Here is a 21,343-nt window from a genome sequence, read left to right as displayed (position 1 = left end):
ACAATTGGAAGAGCGTAGTCGATGTCACTGAACTGTGCATGTAGAAATTTTTGAAATGGTGTATCTTTGGCTATGTATATTTTCACCACAAAAAAAGAAAAAAAAAAAGGTTGAGAAGGGATAGGGTTGACATGTTGTGGGGTTGTTAACCAATGTCATAAAACAGTATGTGTACTACTGTTTCTTGAGAAACTATTTGTTCTGTAAGCCTTCACCTGAAGTACAATTAAAAAAAAAAGTTGTCTCTCTCTTTTCATGATGTTCAGACCATCAGATGGGCTATCAGTTTCATCTTTCTGGAGAAGTCTCTCTTATTCTCTTATAGCCTGTAAACTTGTTCAGGCTTGGCTAGTTGCCCTCTGTAGCTGGTATACAGACATTAATCAGTCAGGGCTTGTCCCTAGCCATCCTGTCGAGGATTAGCCTTACTTCCTTCTTGAGTTGGATCCCTGGTTTCCTGGATCCCTCGTTGTCTCCTTCCTTGATTTACTCCATCAATTTGTGGAGCACATCCTCATTAGCTTTTGCAAAAAGCTTGCATAGGAAGTTAACTTTTTGAGACTTTTCTTGTATAAAAATGTCTTCACTTCCACCCTCACACATGACTGTGTAGATGTAGACTTTTAGGTTGGCAATTATTTTCCTTCAGAATTCGAAGGCACTTTTCTATTTTCTTTTCACGCCAAGTTTCTTGTTGAGAAGCCTGAAAACCTTATGATTTCATATCCTTTGTAGTGACCTGTTTTTTCCTTTTTGGAAGCTTATGAGGTGTGTCATGATGGCAGTTGTAGTGTGGTCCTTTGCTGGGGTCCAGGTTGGGAAAGTTGTCTTGAATGATATCATTAGTGATTTCCTCACCTTTATTTTCTTTGTCATTTTTGGCATTAGTGGTTGGTGCATAAATTTGAATAATGGTCGTATTAACTGGTCTTCCTTGTAAGTGTATGGATATTATCCTGTCACTCAGGATAGGTCTTGGCATGTTCTTTTTGATGATGAATGTGATGCCATTTCTCTTCAATTTGTCATTCCCAGCATAGTAGACCATATGATTGTCCAATTCCAGCCCATTTCAGCTCACTAATGCCTAGGATATTGATCTTTATGTGTTCCATTTCATTTTTGACAATTTCCAGTTTTTCTAGATTCGCTCTTTGTACATACATATTATGATTATTAATGGACGTTTGCAGCTGTTTTTTCTCATTTTGAGTCATGCCGCATCAGCAAATGAAAGACCTGACAGCTTTACTCCATCCACGTCATTAAGGTCAACTCGACTTTGAGGAGGCAGCTCTTCCCCAGTCATATTTTGAGTGGCTTCCAACCTGTGGAGGAGATCTTCAGGCACTGTATCAGGTCGTGTTCTGCTGCTATTCATTAAGGTTTTCACTGGCCAATTTTTTTAGAAGTAGACTGCCAAGTCTTTCTTCCTAGTCAGTCTTAGTCTGGAAACTCTGCTGAAACCTGTCTACAATGGATGACCCTGCTGGCATTTGAAACACCTGTGGCATAGCTTCCAGCATCACAGCAATAGGCGAGCCACCACAGTACGACAAACTGACAAATGAGTGGTGGAAAGGAGTGTGTAAGGGTTGTATCCGCTCACCATACTTACTCAATCTGTATGCTGAACAAATAATCCAAGATGCTGGACTATATGAAGTAGAAGGCAGCATCAGGATTGGAGGAAGACTCATTAACATCCTGTGTTATGCAGATGACACAACCTTGCTTCCTGAAAGTGAAGAGGACTTGATACACTTACTGATGAAGATCAAAGGCTACAGCCTTCAGAATGGATTATGCCTCAACATCAAGAAAACAAACATTATCACAACTGGATCAATAAGCAACATCATGATAAACAGAGAAAACATTGAGGTTGTCAAGGATTTCATTTTATTGAATTCACAATCAACGTCCATGGAAGCAGCAATCAAGAAATCGGACTATGTATTGCATTGGGAAAATCTGCTGCAAAAGACCTCTTTAAAGTGTTAAAAAGCAAATATATCACTTTGAGGACTAAGGTGCACCTGACCTAAGCCATGATATTTTCAGTCACCTCATATACATGCAAAAGCTGGAACAATGAATAAGGAAGATTGAAGAGGAATTGATGCTTTTGAATTACGGTGTTGGCAAAGAATATTGACTATACCATGGACTGCCAAAAGAATGAACAAATCTGTTTCAGAAGTAGAACATCCAGTATGCTACTTAGAAGCAAGGATGGTGAGACTTCATCTCACATACTTTGGACGTGTTATCAGGAGGGACCAGTCCCTGGAGAAGGACATGCTTGGTAAAGTAGAGGGTCAGCAAAAAAGAAGACTCTCAATGAGATGGATTGACACAGTGGCTGCAACAATGAGCTCAAACATAGCAACGATTGTGAGGATGGCAGAGGACTGGGCAGTGTTTCATTCTGTTGTACATATGAGTTGCTATGAGTTGGAACCGACTTGATGGCAGCTAACAACAACATTTCCTTTGTTCTTCTTGGAACTCTTATTATTGAGTGCCTGGTACAGTGTCTAGCTTCATTTGTTGAATGAATTTGGTTTTGGACCTACTGTTCTTGTTCTCTCATTTTCTTACCTTTTCTCTCCCATTTTTCATCTCTGTCTTTTTGTTCTGCTTCCCAGGATAGTTCTTCAAATATATCTTCTAACTCTACAATTAACATTTTCATGTTTGCCCTTTGTTTTGTATGTTTCCATAATGATCTCAAATCCCATAAGATATAAGTCACTATTAAATGCTTTCAAAATACGTATGTATAAACCGTCATAATATGATAAACTATATAAATCATTAGAAATCTGTAAGTTACAAGAAAGTTATTTAGAAAATTTCTGAACTTAGACATAGAAACATCAAAGTACATGAAGAATATGGTGTTGTTGTTAGGTGCCGTCAAGTTGGTTCTGACTCATAGCGACCCTATGCATAGCAGAATGAAACACCGCCTGGTCCTGTGCATCCTCATGATGGTTGTTATGCTTGAGCCCATTGTTGCAGCCACTGTCAGTCCATCTTGTTGAGGGTCTTTATCTTTCTCAATGACCTTCTGCTTTACCAAGCATGATGTCCTTCTCCAGGGACTGATCCTTCTTGATAACATGTCCAAAGTATATGAGAAGTCTCACCATCCTCGCTTCTAAGGAGCATTCTGGCTGTACTTCTTCCAAGATAGATTTGTTCATTCTTTTGGTAGTCCATGGTATATTCAGTATTCTTCACCAACACCATAATTCAGAGGTGTCAGTTCTTCGGCCTTGCTTGTTCATTGTCCAGCTTTCCCATGCATATGAGGCGATTGAAAACACCATGGCTTGGGTCAGGCGCACCTTAGTCCTCAGAGTGACATCTTTGCTTTTTAACCTTTAAAGAGGTGTTTTGCAGCAGATTTGCCCAATGGAATGTGTCGTTTGATTTCTTGACTGCTGCTCCCATGGGTGTTGATCGTGTATCCAAGTAAAATGAAATCCTTGACAACTTCAATGTTTTCTCCATTTATCATGATGTTGCTTATTTGTCCAGTTGTGAGGATTTTTATTTTCTTTATGTTGAGCTGTAATCCATATTGAAGGCTGTAGTCTTTGATCTTTATCAGTAAGTGCTTCAAGTCCTTTTCACTTTCAGCAAGCAAGATTGTGTCATCTGCATAACACAGGTTGTTAATGAGTCTTCCTCCAATCTTGATGTCCTGTTCTTCATATAGTCCAGCGTCTTGGATTATTTGGTCAGCATACAGATTGAATAAGTATGGTGAAAGGATACAACCTGGATGCATACCTTTCCTGACTTTAAACCACGCTGTATCCCCTTATTTTGTTCAAATGACTGCCTCTTGATCTATGTACAGGTTCCTCAGGATCACAATTAAGTGTTCCGGAATTCCCATTTTTCGCAGCGTTATCCATAGTTTGTTATGATCCGTGCAGTCGAATGCCTTTGCATAATCAATAAAACATAGGTAAACATTTCTGGTATTCTCTGCTTTCAGCCAGGATCCATCTGACATCAGCAATGATATCCCTTGTTCCACATCCTTTTCCGAATCAGGCTTGAATTTCTGGCAGTTCCCTGTCGATGTACTGCTGCAGCTGCTTTTGAATGATCTTCAGCAAAATTTTACTTGGGTGTAATATTAATGATATTATTCGATAATTTCCACATTTAGTTGGATCACCTTTTTTGGAATACATGTATAGATTTATTCCAGTTGGTTGGCCAGGCAGTTGTCTTCCACATTTTTTGGCATAGACAAGTGTGTACTTCCAGTGCTGCTTCCGTTTGTTGAAACATCTCAATTGGTATTCTATCAATTCTTGGAGCCTTTTTTTTTTTACCAATGTCTTCAGTGCAGCTTGGACTTCCTCCTTCAGTACCATTGGTTCTTGATCATATGCTGCCTCCTGAAATGATTGAATATCAACCAATTCTTTTTGGTACAGTGACTCTGTGTATTCCTTCCATCTTCTTTTGGTGCTTCCTGCATTAATATTTTCCCCGTGGAATCTTTCACTATTGCAACTCGAGGCTTGAATTTTTTTCTTCAGTTCTTTCAGGTTGAGAAATGCTGAGCGTGTTCTTCCCTTTTGGTTTTCTAACTCCAGGTCTTTGCACATATCATTATAATACTTTACTTTGTCTTCTTGAGCCACCCTTTGAAATCTTCTGTTCATCTCTTTTACTTCATCATTTTTTCCTTTTGCTTTCGCTACTCTCTGTTCAAGAGCAAGTTTCAGAGTTTCTTCTGACATCCATTTTTCTTTCTTGTCTTTTTAATGACCTCTTGCTTTCTTGATGTAGGATGTCCTTGATGTCATCCCACAACTTGTCTGGTCTTTGGTCATTAGTGTTCAACATATCAAATGTCTATTCTTGAGATGGTCTCTAAATTCAGGTGGGATATTCTCAAGGTTGTACTTCTGTTCCATGGATTTGTTCTAATTTTCTTCAGCTTTAGTTTGAACTTGGCATATGAGCATCTGATGGTCTGTTCCTCAGTAGGCCCCTGGCCTTGTTCTGACTGATGATATTGAGCCTTTCCATCATCTCTTTCCACAGATGTAGTCGATTTGATTCCTGTGTATTCCATCCGGTGAGGTCCACATATATAGTCGTCGTTTATGTTGGTGAAAAAAAGTATTTGCAATGAAGAAGTCGTTGGTCTTGCAAAATTCTATCACGTAGCTCCAGCATCATTTTTATCGCCAAGCCCATATTTTCCAACTACTGCTCCTTCGTCTTTATTTCCAGCTTTTGCATTCTAATCACCAGTAGTTATCAATGCATCCTGATTGCGTGTTCGATCAATTTCAGATTGCAGAAGTTGGTGAAAATCTTCAATTTCTTCAACTTTGGCCTCAGTCGTTGGTGTGTAAATTTGAATGATGGTCGTATTAACTGGTCTTCCTTATAGGTGTATGGATATTATCCTATCACTGACACGGTTGTGCTCAGGATAGATCTTGAAATGTTCTTTTTGGTAATGAATGGGACTCCATTCTGCTTCAATTTGTCATTCCCAGCATTTAGACCATATGATTGTCTGATTCAGAATGGCCAATACCAGTCCATTTCAGCTCACTAATGCCTACGACGTCAATCTTTATGCATTCCATTTCATTTTTGACGACTTCCAATTTTCGTAGATTCACTCTTTGTACATTCCACGTTATGATTGTTAATGGATGTTTACAGCTGTTTCTTCTTCTCATTTTGAGTTGTGCCACATCAGCAAATGAAGGTCCCGAAAGCTCGATTCCATCCACGTCATTAAGGTCAACTCTACTTTGAGGAGGCAGCTCTTCTCCGTTCCTATTTTGAGTGCCTTCCAACCTTGAAGGGCTCATCTTCCGGCACTGTGTCAATGTTCTGCTGCTATTCATAAGGTTTTCAGTGGCTAATTCTTTTCAGAAGTAGACTGCCAGGTCCTTCTTCTTAGTCTGTCTTAGTCTGGAAGCTCAGCTGAAACCTGTCCACCATGGGTGACCCAGCTGGTATTCGAATATCGATGGCATAGCTTCCAGCATCACAGCTACACACAAGCCCCTACAGTACAACAAACTGACAGAGATGTGTGGGAAGAACGTGGTAAACAACCTTTAAAGATTAAGTTGACTTTGACATGATAAACCCTACATAGTGTACTCACATTTTAATTTTCCAGAATCTTTTGTTTTCGTTCCCTTAAGATAGATGAAGATAGATAGCTGCCGTTGAGCTGACTCCAGCTCATGGTGACCTTACTTATAATAGAACAAAACATTGCCCGGTCCTGCGTCATCCTCAGATTGCTGGCATATTCAAGTTCATCACTGTGGCTATTTTGCCAGTCCATCTCACCAAGGGTCTCCCTCGCCCTCACTGGCCCTCTGTTTCACCAAACATGATGTCCTCCTCTAGTGGTTGCTCCCTTCTGATGATGTATCCAGACAAGCTAGTTGGACAATGTTCATGTGATCCATAAGGTTTTCATTGGCTAACTTTCAGATGTAGATCACCAGGTGTTTCTTCCTAGTCTGTCTTAGCCTGGAAGCTTCACTGAAACCTGTCCACTGGGAGTGACCCTGCTAGTATTTCAAATGTCAGTGATACAGCTTCCAGCATCAGCACAACATACAAATCACCACAGTATGACAAACTGACAGACAGTTGCATTCCCTGAAAACTCCTTTTTAATAGCATTCTATTCTTGTTTCATGGATGCAATATGCTGTTTTAATTATCTAGTGTTGCTATAACAGAAATACTACAAGTGAATGGTTTTAACAAACAGAAACTTATTCTCTCACGGTCTAGGAAGCTAGAAGTCTGAATTCAGGGCACCAGCTCCAGGGGAAGGCATTCTGTCTCTGTCAGTTCTGGGGGAGGGTCCTTGTCATCAATCTTTCCCTGGTCTATTAGCTTCGCAGCATGGGGACTCCAAGTCCAAAGGATGCATTCCACTCCTGCCGCTTCTTTCTTGGTGGTATGAGTTCCCTCTCTTCTCTGTTTGCTTCTCTCTTTTATATCTCAAAAGAAGATTGACTCAAGATACAACCTAATCTTGTAGATTGAGTCCTGTCTCATCAACATAACTGCTTTTAATCTTGCGTCATTAACATTATAGAAGTTAGGATTTACAACACATAAGATAATCACACCAGATCACAAAATGGTGGACAACCATACAATGCTGGGAATCATGGCCTAGCCAAGTTGATACACATTTTTGGAGGACACATTTCAATCTATAGTACATGCCATTTTACATTTGCAAGGCTATTAATGACTTTACTATTGTTATTTTTTTTGTCCTTGCACAACCTGTTTCCTCAGAGATTTCCCACTCCGTTTATTTTAGTCTCCATTATCCCTGTTAGAGGAAATTCCCAGGGATTTTCCTTGTTTATAAAGCCAGTTAGAAGCTTTCAGCACATGTGAGAGGGGAGGTCTTGTCAACTGTGGACTTCATGCTGACCAAGAAATTTTTTTTTTTTTTGAAATCCCCACTTGCAACATCTTTAGATCTTTCCTCTTGGGCTGGTCAGATTACATGGAGAAGGCTCTTCCAGTCTCCCGCCTAGAGGGGGAGACCAGCAGCCTTCCCAGAGCCCACAGGGAAAGAGGGCTGGGGGCTCAGCATCTGTAGGGTAAACAGTTACTTAACACCCATTTTCAGGGAGGTGCCCTGCCCTGACATCTTCCAGAGAATGGACCTCCAGTCTTTGGTTGGAGTGGCAAGGGGGATACCTTACCTCCCTTTCCCTCCATAGCCCCAAACTGAAAAACTAAACCCATTGCCGTGGTGTTGGTCCCGACTCATGGAGACTCCATGTGTTACAGACTAAAACTACTTCATAGGGTTTCCTTGGCTGTGATCATTATGAAAGCAGGTCTCCAGGCCTTTCTTCCTCAGTGCTGCTGGGTGGGTTCAAATCACTAACCTTTAGGTTAGTAGTTGAGTGCAAACTATTTGCACCACCCATGACTCAGCTTTCTCCCACCTCCTATGTCTCTTACCTCTCATCCGGCTGCTCTCCAGCTTCCAAAAGTGGGTTATTTTTGTCTCCACCATCACTTTCCCTGTCCCTGTGAGGTCATGCCTTTAAAAAAAAATCCCTTTACTGACTGTTTTGGGGGTCGCAGGGAGGTGAAAAGGAGGGAAGCCCTAATGAGATGGATTGACACAATAGCCCCTACAATGGACTGAAACATACTAATGATCATGAGGATGGTGCAGGACAGGGCATATTTCGTTCTGTTTTCCATGGAGTTGCCCTGAGTCAGAGCCAGCTTGATGGCAACTAACAATAACAACAACTTAGTGATTGAAACTGGGCAGGGCAGGGAGGGCCTCTGAGCTGAGATGTGCAGGGTGAGAAAGAACCTCTACATTGCGGAGGTGAGGTCTGGGGCAGAGTGTTCCCAGGCAGAACTGTATATGCAAAGGCCCTGAGGCAGGAACTGGCTCTTGATGAGTGGGAAAGGAGATGCAAGAGGCTGGAGCAGAGCGAGTAGGGGTGTGTGGAGGGCGGTGAGGTGAGAGGTGGATGTGGGGCCTCATGGATTGGGTCACAGGGACAATGTTTGATAAAAAAATATGACAGGGAACCTTTAAAGGGTTAAAAATTGCTTTTTAAAACACTTTATTATAGAAAATTTCAAACATGCTGTGTTGGGGTCCCCAAGACCACCTCAGGTTTGATGATGTGCTGGGACTCAACAGAACTCAGCAAAGCCATTATACTCATGGTTATAGTTTATTAGAGAAAGGACAAAGACTAAAATCAGCAAAGGGAGGAGGCACCTGGGGCAGGGTCCAGGATAGAATAGGTGCTTCTACAGCATCCATGTGTGACCACAAACACAGGATATTGTCCACCGGGGAAGCTCCCCTGAGCCCTGGTGTCCAAAGTTTTTACTGGGGGTCGGTCACCTGTGCATGGATGACCACTCGCATGGCTGACCTCAGTCTCTAGCCCCTTCAGAGGTTGAGTTGATACCACATGCCCAGGATCCCCACCATGAATCCCATTGTCATAGACTATCTTGCATAGCCCAAGTCCCCCGTCATGAATCCCATTATTGATATAGACCATCTAGGGTGGCCCAAGGTCCCCGCCATGCATCCCATTGTTGGCATAGACCATCTCGGGTGGCCCAAGGCCCCTGCCATGCCCGTTATTGGCACAGACCATCTGCCACAGGCCAGGGCCCCACCACAAATCACACTGTTAAGCATAGACTATCTGGGGTGGCTCATGGCCCCACCGTAAATCCAATTCTTGGCATAGACCGTGTGGGGTGGCTCATGGCCCCAGGTTAAGAAAGATACTTTTATCAGGGAGGACATTCCAAGGGCTCAGAGGTCACTTTCTAGGAGTCCATTAAGGACCAGACCTTTCTTTGGAGTGTGCAGGGTTTGGACAGCCCAGGCCTGCTGAGTTAACCCTTTACTGTGTACAGAAGTGGAGAGTACAGTGTAAGCCTATGTTCCCTTACCGCAGCTTCCATGATCATCATCTTTGACCGCCCTCATTTCCTTGCCTGCCCCTTCACTTCTGTCCTTCCCTCTGAATCCCAGCAGCACACTCTTCGCGGTGCAATGGTTCACTTTTTTTTTATTTAATTGTGCTTTAAGTGAAAGTTCACAATTCAAGTTAGTCTCTCATACAAAAATTTATACATACATTGTTATGTGACACTAGTTGCTCTCCCTGTACTGTGACAGCACATTCCTCCTTTCCACCCTGGATTTCCCGTGTCCATTCAGCCAGCTCCTGACCCTCTCTGCCTTGTCATCTTGCCTCGGGACGGGAGCTGCCCATTTAGTCTCATGTATCTACTTGAGCTAAGAAGCATACTCTTCACGAGTATCATTTTATGTCCCGTAGTCCAGTCTAATCTTTAAAGAGTTGGCCTCAGGAGTGTTTTTAGTGCTAGGCTAACAGAGAGTCGGGGGGCCCTGTCTTCTGGGGTCCCTCCAGTCTCAATCAAACCATTAAGTCTGGTCTTTTTACTAGAATTTGAGTTCTGCACCCTACTTTTCTCCTGCTCCGTCAGGGACTCTGTTGTGTTCCCTGTCCGGGCGGTCATTGGTGGATCACTTTTATATGGCCTTTCTTGATTGAGTGGGACTGTGCAGATAAGGTAATTGTGGCCCACCAAGGGGATTGGTCAGTTTTGCCATCCTGGTAGGCTTAAAAGAGAGCCAATTCCAGAGCAGAGAGAATCTCACCACCACTAAGGAAGAAGGGCCAAGACCGGAGCTTGTCCTTTGGACCTGGGATCCCTGCACTGAGAAGCCCTGGAACCAGGAGACGGCGAGAGCTGTAACACTGAAGACAGTGAGAAGTGGTGCAGAGAAATGGCAGCAGCAGAGGCAGCAGAACCAGGAGACCGGCAGGAGACAGCATGGTGGGTTTCCCAGCCCGTGGAGTGAGCAAGCTAAGTGCCTTTGGGCAGGAGGCTTGCTGGAGGAGTAGGGTGCCTCCGGGCACTTGGTGGAGCTAGGATTTCTGACCCACGGAACTAGAGCTGAGTGCCTTCCAGCAGAGGCTTACTGGCGGAGTGGCGTGCCTCCGTGGACTTATCAGCAGAGCTAAAAGAGCTTTGTAACACTTGCCCGAGCAGGGCAGAGGCCGAGGGGCCAGAGAGATGAGTGCCTGTGAGCACGGCTGAGAATAGCTGTCCTGATGGAAGAACTGTGTCCTTGTATATTCCTAAGCCTGAATTGTAACCTGTTACTTCCCTAATAAACCCCATAATCGTGAGTATGGTCTGTGAGTTCTGTGTGGCCATTATAATGAATTATTGAGCCCAGCAGAGAAATAGTGCTGTGGGAAGGCCAGGTGGTGTCAGAATTGGTAAAGATGGCTGAGAAGAGGCATGTCCTCGTGGAAATCAGCCTTGGATTGCTGATCTTGATTCTCCTTACCCCTTGTGAAGTTAGAGGAGGCCAGACGCCATGCCCATGCCATTTTTATACCCTTTCATCTGCTAACATTTTGGGATGTATCTCTGGAAGATGAGGACACCCCTTTTTAACATAACCAGGATGTGGTCTTCACAGGTTGTTTCTGAGCCGCTTTTTTGTTGTTGTTAGCTGCTGTCCAGTCGATTCCGACTCATGGCGATCCCATGTGTGCAGAGTGGCACTACTCCATAGGATTTTCAAGGCTGTGACCATTCAGAAACAGATTGCCAGGCCTGTCTTCTGAGACACCTCTCGGTGGGTTTGAACTGCCAGCCTTTGGACTAGTAGTCAAGTGCTTAACTGTTTGCACTACCCAGGGACTCGGTAAACAGCTTTATCAATGTATAATTTACATACAATAAAATATGCCTGTTCAAAATATACAGTTGGAGTTTTTACAGAGGTACACACCTAGGCACCCGCCACAGTCAAGTGAGCAAACATCTCCATCTCTCCAGGAGTTTCCTTGTGCCCCTTGGCCTTCAGTATGCCTCCCACCCACCCCTGGCTCCACGCAACCACTGATCTGGTTTCTCACACTGCAAAGTAGCTTTGCTTTTTCTAGAACTGCATGTAAATGGAATGTTCAAGAACTTCATGTAAGTGGAAGCTTCTAGAACTTCATGTAAACGGAATCATATAATACATACTCTTTCATCTGGCTGCTTTTGCAGCGTGCAGACTTTTCAAGATTCTTTTTATGGAATGGTGTCTTGGTCTCCTAGAGCTGCTGTAACAGAAACACCACAAGTGGGTGGCTTTAAAGAACAGAGATTTATTTTCTCATTGTTTAGGAGGCTAGAAATCTGAATTCACAGTGTGGCTCTAGGGGGTGGTCCTTCCTTGTCTATTTCAGCTCCTAGCAGTGCAGTCCTTGGAGCTCCTGGGCCTGTAGATTGATCTGCCTCTGTGGTCTTCAGATATCATCTGTCTCCCCCTGCCACCCCATGTCTGCTTGTTTCTGTGTCTGTACCCTTACCTGTTGAGGTAGAGCTGATTCCGACTCATGGCAGCCCCATGTGTTATAGAGTAGAGGTGCTCCATAGGGTTTTCTTGGCTGTAATTGTTATGGACACAGATTGCCAGGCCTTTCTTCCATCATGCCACTGGGTGGGTTCTAACCGCCAACCTTTAGGTTAGTAGCCGATCACAAACCCCTTGTGCCATCCAGGGAATTTTGCTACTCTCTACATCACTCAGACAAGGAGTCCTGGTGGCACAGTGGTTAAGAACTTGGCTGCTAACCAAGGCTGGCAGTTCAAATCCACTAGCTGCTCCTTGGAAATCCTGTGGGGCAGTTCTAATCTGTCCTATAGGATTGCTATGAGTTGGAATCAACTCGATGGCAACAGGTACGGGTATATCACTCAGAAGTGATTAGGTTTAGGACCCAGCCTACACTGATATGGCCTCATTAACATAACAAAGAAAACCTTATTCTCAAATGTGATTACATTCACAGGTACAGGGGTCAGGACTCCAGTACATATATTAGGAGGGCACAATTCAGTCCGTAACAAAAGGTTTTAATCTGGGCTAGGCTGATACACTCTAACTGACATTTTAGAAAGCTTGCCCCTTAAACAGGGAACTCTCTGATTTGGGGATGTTTGCTAACAAGGAGACTGTAAGCTGCCCCAAGAGCAACAGGATAGGCACCCAGAGGGACCTGGTGGTGGCCTACCAGCCCAGGACCCCTCTGCCACATCCTCTGGTACCACTTCTGTCCCCATGTCAGGCCCATCTGTGGAGCAGCCTTGCCCTGAGATTCGGGCTGTGGTGTTCAGACCTGGCCCTAGAGCCTCAGTAGTCTTTCCCTCCCTCCCGTGAGTATCCTTGTGGCAGGTCCTCTGCTGCTCCGGTAGGGCAGGGCCTTGGTCTGTCTCCACTCTGTCTCCCCAATGCCCACAATAAACCAGATGCAAGCTCTCGCCCACCTGGGGCAGGGAGATTCACACCAAGGACAAAAACAAAAACAAAAAAACATTGCCATCAAGTCTGTTCTGACTTATGGTGACCCCGTATGTTATAGAGTAGAACTGCCTTAGGGTTTTCTTAACTGTAATGTTTATGGAAACAAACTGCCAGCCCTTTCTTCCATGACACCACTTTCTTCCACAGAACCACCAATCTTTAGGTTAGCAGCCAAGTGCAAACCACTTGTGCCGTATATGATGGTGCTTGAAGGTGGTGTGTGCCAAGGAGTAAAAAATAAAGCAGGGACGAGAGGAGGGGGGTATAGATGATAGGTGGAGTAACAGGGATCCAGGGATGGCCCCCTGAGAGGGGACATTTGAGCCCAGATGTGATGGAGGAGCCATGGGAGTGTGGAGGAACAGCGTTCCAGGCAGAAGGAACAGCCCGTGCAAAGGCCCTGAGGTGGGTCCAAGCCAGCTACGTTCAGGGAACAGTGAGAAGGTCATATGGATGGAGTGAGTGAGTGTGGGGGAAATGGAGGGGGAGGAGGGCCAATGGAGGGGAGGAGATGGAGGGCAAGTGGAGCAGGAGATAGAGGGGGAGGAAGAGGAGTTGGGGGGAGGGGGGAGGGGAAGATGGAGGAGGAGGGGGAGGTGGAAGGGAAGGAGGAGAGGGAGGGACAGAGGGAGATGGAGGGGAGGGGAGACGGAGAGGGAAATGGAGAAGTGGGGTATGGGGGGGAAGGTAAAAGGAAAGGGAGAGGGAGGAGAAGAAGGGGGAGGTGGAAAGGGAGAGGGAAGGGAAGGGAAAAGGGTAGGGAGAGGTGGAGGAGAAGGAGAGGGAGGGAGAGGGGGAGAAAAGCAGAGGGAAACATGGAGGGAGAGGTGCAAGGGGAGCCGGGGCCCAGAAGGTGGAGGGCCTGGGTCTTGTAAATTCTCAGTGTAAGCCCCCTGCCAGGCCGAGCCCTACCCCTTCTTCTGCCCCTCCTTCCTCTTCCCTACCATCGCTGTTAGATTCTTAGATTTATTTGACCTTGGCTTGCCTTCCCCCATGACTGGGAGCCCCTGAGGGCGGGTCTGTCTCAATTCCCACTGGAGTCATGCGTACAGCCTACACACAGTAGGTGCTCAGCATCTGGAGATGCATGGAGACCAGGCCCTCTGTCCTGGTGGCCAGGAAGGGGAGGTTGACTGGGTCACAGATACCGGGACTCAAATGCAGTCACTCCGCTGCCATGTACTGCACGCCTACATGTGTCAGCTCCTCAGCATACATGGAGGGTGTCACTTCCCCTGGGTGCTCACGACCCATGGGGGGATGGACTCATGACCGATCGCCAATGCGGCAAAGAAGAGAGGCAGGTGGAGTCAAGGCTAGCCCCTGTATCAGTCAGGGTGCTCCAAGCTGCTGTGACAACACCCCCACATTGCAGTGGCTGAACCCAACTCAGGGTTCCCTCTCAGCCCAGGGCTCAGGGTGCTGGAGCAGGAGCCAGGAGGAGTGTGGGGGACCACTCTTTCTCCAAGCTCCTACAGTGAGAAAATTCTGGATTTTGGGATTACAAAAGCAATTCTTTTTTTTTTTTAATTTTATATTTTTTCTGGTGAAAATATACACAGCAAAACATACGCCATCTCAGTAATTTCTACATGTGCAGTTTGGTGGCTTTAAGTACATTCTTCAAGTTATGCAATCATTCTTGCTGTCCTTTTCCAAATTATTCCACTACCATTAACATAAACTCACTGCCCCCTGAGTTCTCATGTAACCTTTCAAGTTGCCCAACCTTTAAAGTTACTGTTGTCAATTTGATCCCATTTAAGTAATTCTTTAAAATAGCACAATGCTTTCTTTATTAAATAAAGCTAAACTGTTGCTTGGTTTAAAGATGACTTAAGGGGATAGTTTTGGTTTAAGGTTTAAAGATTATCTCAGGGCAATAGTTTCAGGAGGATCATTCAGCCTCAGTGGCTATATAAACCCTGGATTCCAGTGAGAATTTGAAATTCTGTTCTACGTACTCCCCGCTTTTGATCAGGGTTTTTCTGTAGAATCACAAAAGCAATTTTTATTTCACTAAAAAAAAAAAGTTCACTTCCCACTCATCTCACAGCCTGGCGAGGGTGGTGGCCATTCTCTTCCACATGGTCACACAGGGATCCAGCTCCTTCTGTCAGGGGAGCTGGTGGGGAAGGAGGAGCAGAGACACACCCACTTCCAGCCTACTGCCCAGGCCTGGCAGATAGATGCAATGAGTCCCTTCCCTCTTTACCCACCTGCCCACATGGCTCGTGGCAGCTCCTGGCCTCTTCTGGGAGCAGGGGCAGGCCCTCCCCTGGATGGGGGGGTCCATGTGCTGATGGATGCTTCAGCCATCCCTGGCACACACCCAGTGTCATTGATGGACCAAACTGATGGACCTAGGTCAGGCCTGGACCTGGAATGTGAGGCGTCTGAGGGCCAGGCAGGGGGCAGTGGAGGGTCAGAGTTGGGCACTCAGAATTTTCCAGGATAGAGCAAACTGGGCTTGAGGAGGACAGGGCTGGCTTTGAGAATGCTGGCTTCCTTAGTTCCCTAGTGCTGCTGTAACACAAATACCGCAAGTGGATGGCTTTAAAGAACAGGAATTTATTTTCTCACAGTGCTGGAGGCTGGAAATCCAAATCAGGGCCTCAGCTGTGTTGATTCCTTCCTTGTTGGTAGCCTGGGCATTTCTTGGTTCCTTGGCTTGTAGACAGTCCTCACATGGTGTCTATCTTCTCTCATGTGTGTGTGTCTCTTTTAACTAACCTGCTGTTTATATAACCCAGAAGTGATTAGATTTAGAACCCACCCTACTCGGGTATGATCTAATCAACAGAACAAAGAAAACCTTATTTCCAAACAGAGTCATGTCCCCTGGTATAGGCTCTAGGATTCCAATTTTGTTGTTAGTTGCCATTGAGTCGATTCCAACTCATGTTGACCCCCTGTGTATGGAGTAGAACTGCCCCGTAGGGTTTTCTAGGCTGTAATCTTTATGGGAGCAGATCACCAGGTCTTTGTCTCAAAGAGCTGCTAGCTGGGTTCAAACTGCCAACCTTTTGGTTAGCAGCTGAGCACTTAACCGTTGTGCCACTAGGGTTCCTTATCCACAGGTATGGGGGTTAGGATTCCAACACATATTTTAGGGGGGGACACAATTTAATCCATAACTCCAGCTGACTTTGGTATCGTCAGTGACCCCTGCCCTGAGTTCCCCTAGAGATCCAGCGATGGAAGGTTTCATCCTAAATGTCACTGAACCCCAGTATCCTCAGAGGGGTAGGTCTGGTCCAGATGGAGGTGCTGGGCTCTGGGAGGCGCCTGGAGCCCACGGGCCACTGGGATGGAGCCAGAAGCCCCCAGGGTGTCAGGCAGAGCTGCCTAGTGACACCGTCCCCTCCCTCGTCAGCGGCCTCTTCGTGCTGATTCACGTGCGCCACGAGCTGCGCCAGCACCAGCGCGCCGGCCACACCATCCCGCGCATATTCCAGGAGGTAGTGCGAAGGCAGCCTGAGCGCCTAGCCCTGGTGGATGCCGGCAGCGGCGCGTGCTGGACCTTCGGGCAGCTGGACGCCTACTCCAATGCTGTGGCCAACGTGTTCCTGAAGCTGGGCTTTGCGCCAGGTGATGTGGTGGCCCTGTTCCTGGAGGGCCGGCCCGAGTTTGTGGGGCTGTGGCTGGGCCTGGCCAAGGCCGGTGTGGAGGCTGCACTGCTCAACATCAACCTGCGGCGTGAGCCCCTGGCCTTCTGCCTGGGCACCTCAGGCGCCAAGGCCCTGGTCTTTGGAGGGGAGCTGGCAGCTGGTGAGGCTGGGCAGGGGCTAGGGCGGGTATGGGTATGGGGTTGTCCTGGATTTGGGGCTGCCCAGGGTAGGGAGATGGTGGGCTCCAGGCATGGGCAAGGGGTCACCGAGCACTGACTGTGATACCCATGCCTGGCTGCAGCGGTGGCCGAGGTGAGTGGGCAGTTGGGGAAGAGACTGCTCAAGTACTGCTCTGGGGACCTGGCACCTGAGGGCGTCCTGCCTGCCGACACCCACCTCCTAGACCCGCTGCTGCAGGAGGCCTCCACTGCGCCTCTTGAGCAGCCCCCCAGCAAGGGCATGGATGGTGAGTCGGCAGGGGCGCCACCCTGAGCCCCCGTCCCCCCACCCCATCGCCGACATCTGCCCCAGACCCTGTTCCCTATACATACCATGTCCCCTTGTTCTCAGTGCCCGCCCCAGACTCCTGTCTTCATCCTGACATTGCCCCACCCCGATGCTTGCCCCATCCCCTTGTCCTTCTTGCCTGCCTGTCCCCATGTCCCCAATACCTGCACCAAATGCCCACCCCATAACTTCATTTTTATCCCCAACACCGCCCTGTCCCCGATGCCCACCCAGTCTCCTTGTTGTTCTTGCCTCCACCATCCCCCCATCCCCAGCGTGCACCCTGTTCCCAACCCCCATCCTGTCACCATGTCCCTGACTCCCACCCTGTCCTGTCCCCAATGCCACCTGCCCCCTTGTCCCTGATGCTTGCCCCATCCTCTTGTTCTCAATGCCTGCCCCAAACACCCACCCCAGACCTGTCTTTGTCTCTGACACTGTCCGTGTTCCACCCCAGCCCCTCGCCCCGCTGCCCACCTGCTCTCCTTTCCTAATTGTCTGCCCCATCCTCCAGTCCCCAACTCCCACCCTGTCCCTGTCTCCACTGCCACCCATCCCCTTGTCCCTGACACCCATCCCCGTCTCCATCCCTGATGATACCCATTTCTCTGTCCCCAACCCCTGTGCCGTCCCTGACGCCACCCCATCGTCCCCCATCCCCGTCCCTCCTCACCTGCAGACCGGCTCTTCTACATCTACACGTCGGGGACCACAGGGCTGCCCAAGGCTGCCATTGTTGTGCACAGCAGGTGAGCCCCCAGCCTGGCCACCCCGGGCTCCCAACCCCTGACACCAACCCAGCAAAACCCACGTCTCTCCTGTAGCTGGCTCAGAAGATGGTGCCACCCCACCCAGTGCCCTGGGCCCCTAGTCCCACTTCCTCCCCCCATGTCCAGCCCGTCGGCAGGGCCTATCCCAGTTTCCAATTCTGTCCTGAACCGTCCACTTCTCTCCGCACCCAGCTCTGCCCTGGCTCCTCCCCAGCCACCTCCACACTGGCCCCTAACACCCCCTGCTCCCCACAGCAGCCACTGGGGAATTTAAATCTCTCTTTCAGACCACAGCCCTCCCCTGCCCCAGACCTCAAGATAAAATCCACGTTCCCGTTGAGTCCTGAGCCTGCGCCACCACTTCCTCTATGTCCTGGTCCTCCTCCCCTCTTGCCCACTTACTCCTCAGCCCGACACTCTTCCTTGAGCCACTAGCCCTAGTCTAGCCAAAGGACCTTTGCACGTGCTGTGCCCCCATCTGGGGTCCTTTCCTCAGCTCACCCCAGCTGGCTCTTGCTCCCCAAACTGGCTCCTCGACCTCACCCACTATGTCCCCAGCATCCAGCACACCCCCTCACCCCTCAGGGAGGAAGATCCCAGCCTGCACCCTCCCTGCCCCCGCAGGTACTACCGCATCGCAGCCTTTAGCCACCACGCCTACCGCATGGAGGCCCAGGATGTGTTGTATGACTGCCTGCCCCTGTACCACTCAGCCGGTAGCGTGGGGCCAGGCGGGTGGTGGGTGGGTGGGCGGTTGGCATGGACCCCTCACCAATCTCCCCCTCCCCCCAGGGAACATCATAGGCATTGGGCAGTGTCTTATCTACGGGCTCACGGTTGTCATCCGCAAGAAGTTCTCAGCCAGCCGCTTCTGGGATGACTGCGTCAAGTACAACTGCACGGTCAGCCCCCACCCTGGTGCCTCATTCCCACTCACCTGGGGCCCCAGGATCAGCTGCCCTGGCTGGGGACAGGGACAGCAGCCAGTTCTGAGTCTAACTCAGGCTGAACCCTTGATGTGGCCCCTCAGTGGATCCTGGATCCTCCTAACTGCTTGTGAGTGGGCAAAGACTTCAAACCCATTTTGCAGGTGGGGAAACTGAGGCTTGGTGTCTTACCTTACTGTTGTTGTTAGTTGCCACTGAGTCAGCGCTGACTCATGGCAACCCTATGTGTGCAGAATAGAACTACCTCATGGGGTTTTCCAGGCTGTGATCTATTGGAAGCAAATTGCCAGACCTTTCTTCTGAGGTGCCTCTGGGTGGATTCAAACTGCTAACTTTTCGGCTAGTAGTCAAGCGCTTAACCATTGTGCCACCCAGGGACTCCTCTTAGCCACCCAGGGACTCCTCTTACTTAGGGCTGCTGTAACACAAAATTATCACAAATGGGTGGCTTTAAAGAACAGAACAGAAATTCGTGTTCTCACAGTCCGAATCAAGGTCTCAGCCGTGTCAGTTCCTTCCTGTTACTAGCCCTGGGTGTTCCTGGGTTCCTTGGCATGTGGACAGTCCTCACATGGTGTCTGTCTTCCCCATGTGTGTGGGTGTCTCTGAGTCTATTCTGGTCTTTTCATAACTCAGAAATGATTAGGTTTAGGATCTCCCTTACAGTGGTGTGCCCTCAGCTGATAGATTACATCAGATTGCACTTAGGTGATTACATTACATTAAACCAATTGCCTTTCAGCTGACTCTGACTCCTGGTGACCCTGTGTGTGTCAGAGTAGAATTGTGCTCCATAGGGTTTTCCATGGCTGATTTTTAGGATGTAGATCACCAGGCCTTTCTTCTGAGGTACCTTGGGTAGATTAGATTACATTATGGAAGGTGATGTATTTCTTGGAAGAAATACAGGCAGAGTGCTCCTTGGAAGCAAGGGTGGCAAGACTTTGTCTCAGGTACTTTGGACATGTCATCAGGAGGGAGCAGTCCCTGAAGAAGGACATCGTGCTTGGTAAAGTAGAGGGTCAGTGAAAAAGAGGAAGACCCTTGACAAGATGGATTGACACAGTGGCTGCAGCAATGGGCTTAAATGTAACAAGGATTGTGATGATGGCGCAGGATGAGGCAGTGTTTCATTCTGTTGTACTTGGGGTTGCTGTGAGTCAGAACCGACTTGATGGCACCTAACAACAACATAACAACAATGGAAGGTGATTACGTTATATTCAAATCAGATTGTGCCACTGACCAGCTCAGTGGTTCAGTTTCCCCATCCACAAAGTGGGAGTAATCATTCAGAAGCCAACCCTGAGATGAACGCTCCAGGGCATGTGGGGTATCCAGGAGGTGACCCTAGAAAGCTGGGTGGGAGAGTAGGGAATTGAGACAGGGAAGGAAGGAGCCCTGCAGGGGGTGCCAAAGAGCTGGAAATGCCATGGGCAAGGGGCGGGGGGCCTCAGTCCAGCTGGGGATCTCGGGACAGTGTAGAGCACATGCCTCAGTGTTGCCACCCCAGGGGCATTGTAGCCGGAGTGTTTATTTGTGCCCAGCCTCATTTGGATTTCCTGGAAAACAGACCCCAGGAGGAAGATTTCAGAGCACATGGGGTATCTGGGAGGTGGCCCTAGGTAGCCCCTGTGGAGGGTGGGAAATTGAGACAGGGGGCGCCAAAGAGCTGGCAACGCGGTAGGCAACCTGGGCTCAGTCCAGCTGGGGAGCTCAGGGAGACAGTGTACAGCACACACCGCAGAGTGGTCCCACCCAGGGACAGATTACCCAATAAACCAGGTACACACGGGCTTACTTGTGCTTATTGAGTAATCTGTAGTGCACAATTTTACTTGTTTTTTAATGAGGTGAAATCGTGCACTACCGATTAGTACCTAAACCGGTGCGTACCTTGGTCCCACCCCAGGGTTCTGCCCTCCTCCTACATTGTGATCTGAGGGCTGCCTTGTGGGGCGTTCTCTCTCCCACACCTATCCTGCATGTGGCACAGGCTCCTTCGACAGCGATATTGAGTCCCCAGAAAGCAGCGTTGGGGCGTAGGGGGGACAGTGAGCGGAGAGGCAGAAACTGCACAGGTGAGGGCTCTGCTCAGAGCCGGCGCCACCAAGTGCGGGCTGTTTGATTAGGTTTTCTGCTCATAGCTAGCTCCCAAGTGGGGTGGCGTCTGGGTCTCTGGTCGTTGGTACTCCCCACCCCCGCCCCAGCAGGCCCGGCCGCGCCTGGTGGTCCTCCATACCCAGCCACACCCCCACCTACGGCCGCCCCCCAGGTGATCCAGTACATTGGGGAGATCTGCCGCTACCTGCTGAAGCAGCCGGTGCGCGAGGCCGAGGGGCGGCACCGCGTGCGCCTGGCCGTGGGCAACGGGCTGCGGCCGGCCATCTGGGAGGAGTTCACGCAGCGCTTCGGCGTGCGCCAGATCGGCGAGTTCTACGGGGCCACCGAGTGCAACTGCAGCATCGCCAACCTGGACGGCAAGGTGGGCGGGGCTGGGGTGGGGCCAGCGGGGGCTTTTTGAGTCCCAGGTGGGCTCCAGGGGCGGGGCCCAGT

At 48.5% G+C, this 21,343-nt stretch overlaps 1 protein-coding gene across 1 annotated transcript in view; it reads left to right on the top strand.

Annotated features, from left to right (window-relative positions):
* Positions 1-21,343, top strand: part of SLC27A1 (solute carrier family 27 member 1) — a 36,157-nt gene that overhangs the window by 9,153 nt on the left and 5,661 nt on the right. Inside the window, exons 2-7 of the mRNA XM_004384403.1 lie at positions 16,329-16,723; positions 16,865-17,029; positions 17,750-17,819; positions 18,465-18,556; positions 18,633-18,742; positions 21,063-21,272. Of these exons, the coding sequence (XP_004384460.1) occupies positions 16,329-16,723; positions 16,865-17,029; positions 17,750-17,819; positions 18,465-18,556; positions 18,633-18,742; positions 21,063-21,272 (1,042 nt within the window). The remainder of the gene's footprint in view (positions 1-16,328; positions 16,724-16,864; positions 17,030-17,749; positions 17,820-18,464; positions 18,557-18,632; positions 18,743-21,062; positions 21,273-21,343) is intronic.

Source organism: Trichechus manatus, unplaced genomic scaffold (assembly GCF_000243295.1).
Source record: "Trichechus manatus latirostris isolate Lorelei unplaced genomic scaffold, TriManLat1.0 scaffold00122, whole genome shotgun sequence".
Taxonomy (NCBI): Eukaryota; Metazoa; Chordata; class Mammalia; order Sirenia; family Trichechidae; genus Trichechus; species Trichechus manatus.
The sequence above is the reverse complement of the archived record's forward strand: the minus strand, read 5'-3'. Positions and strand labels throughout refer to the sequence as shown.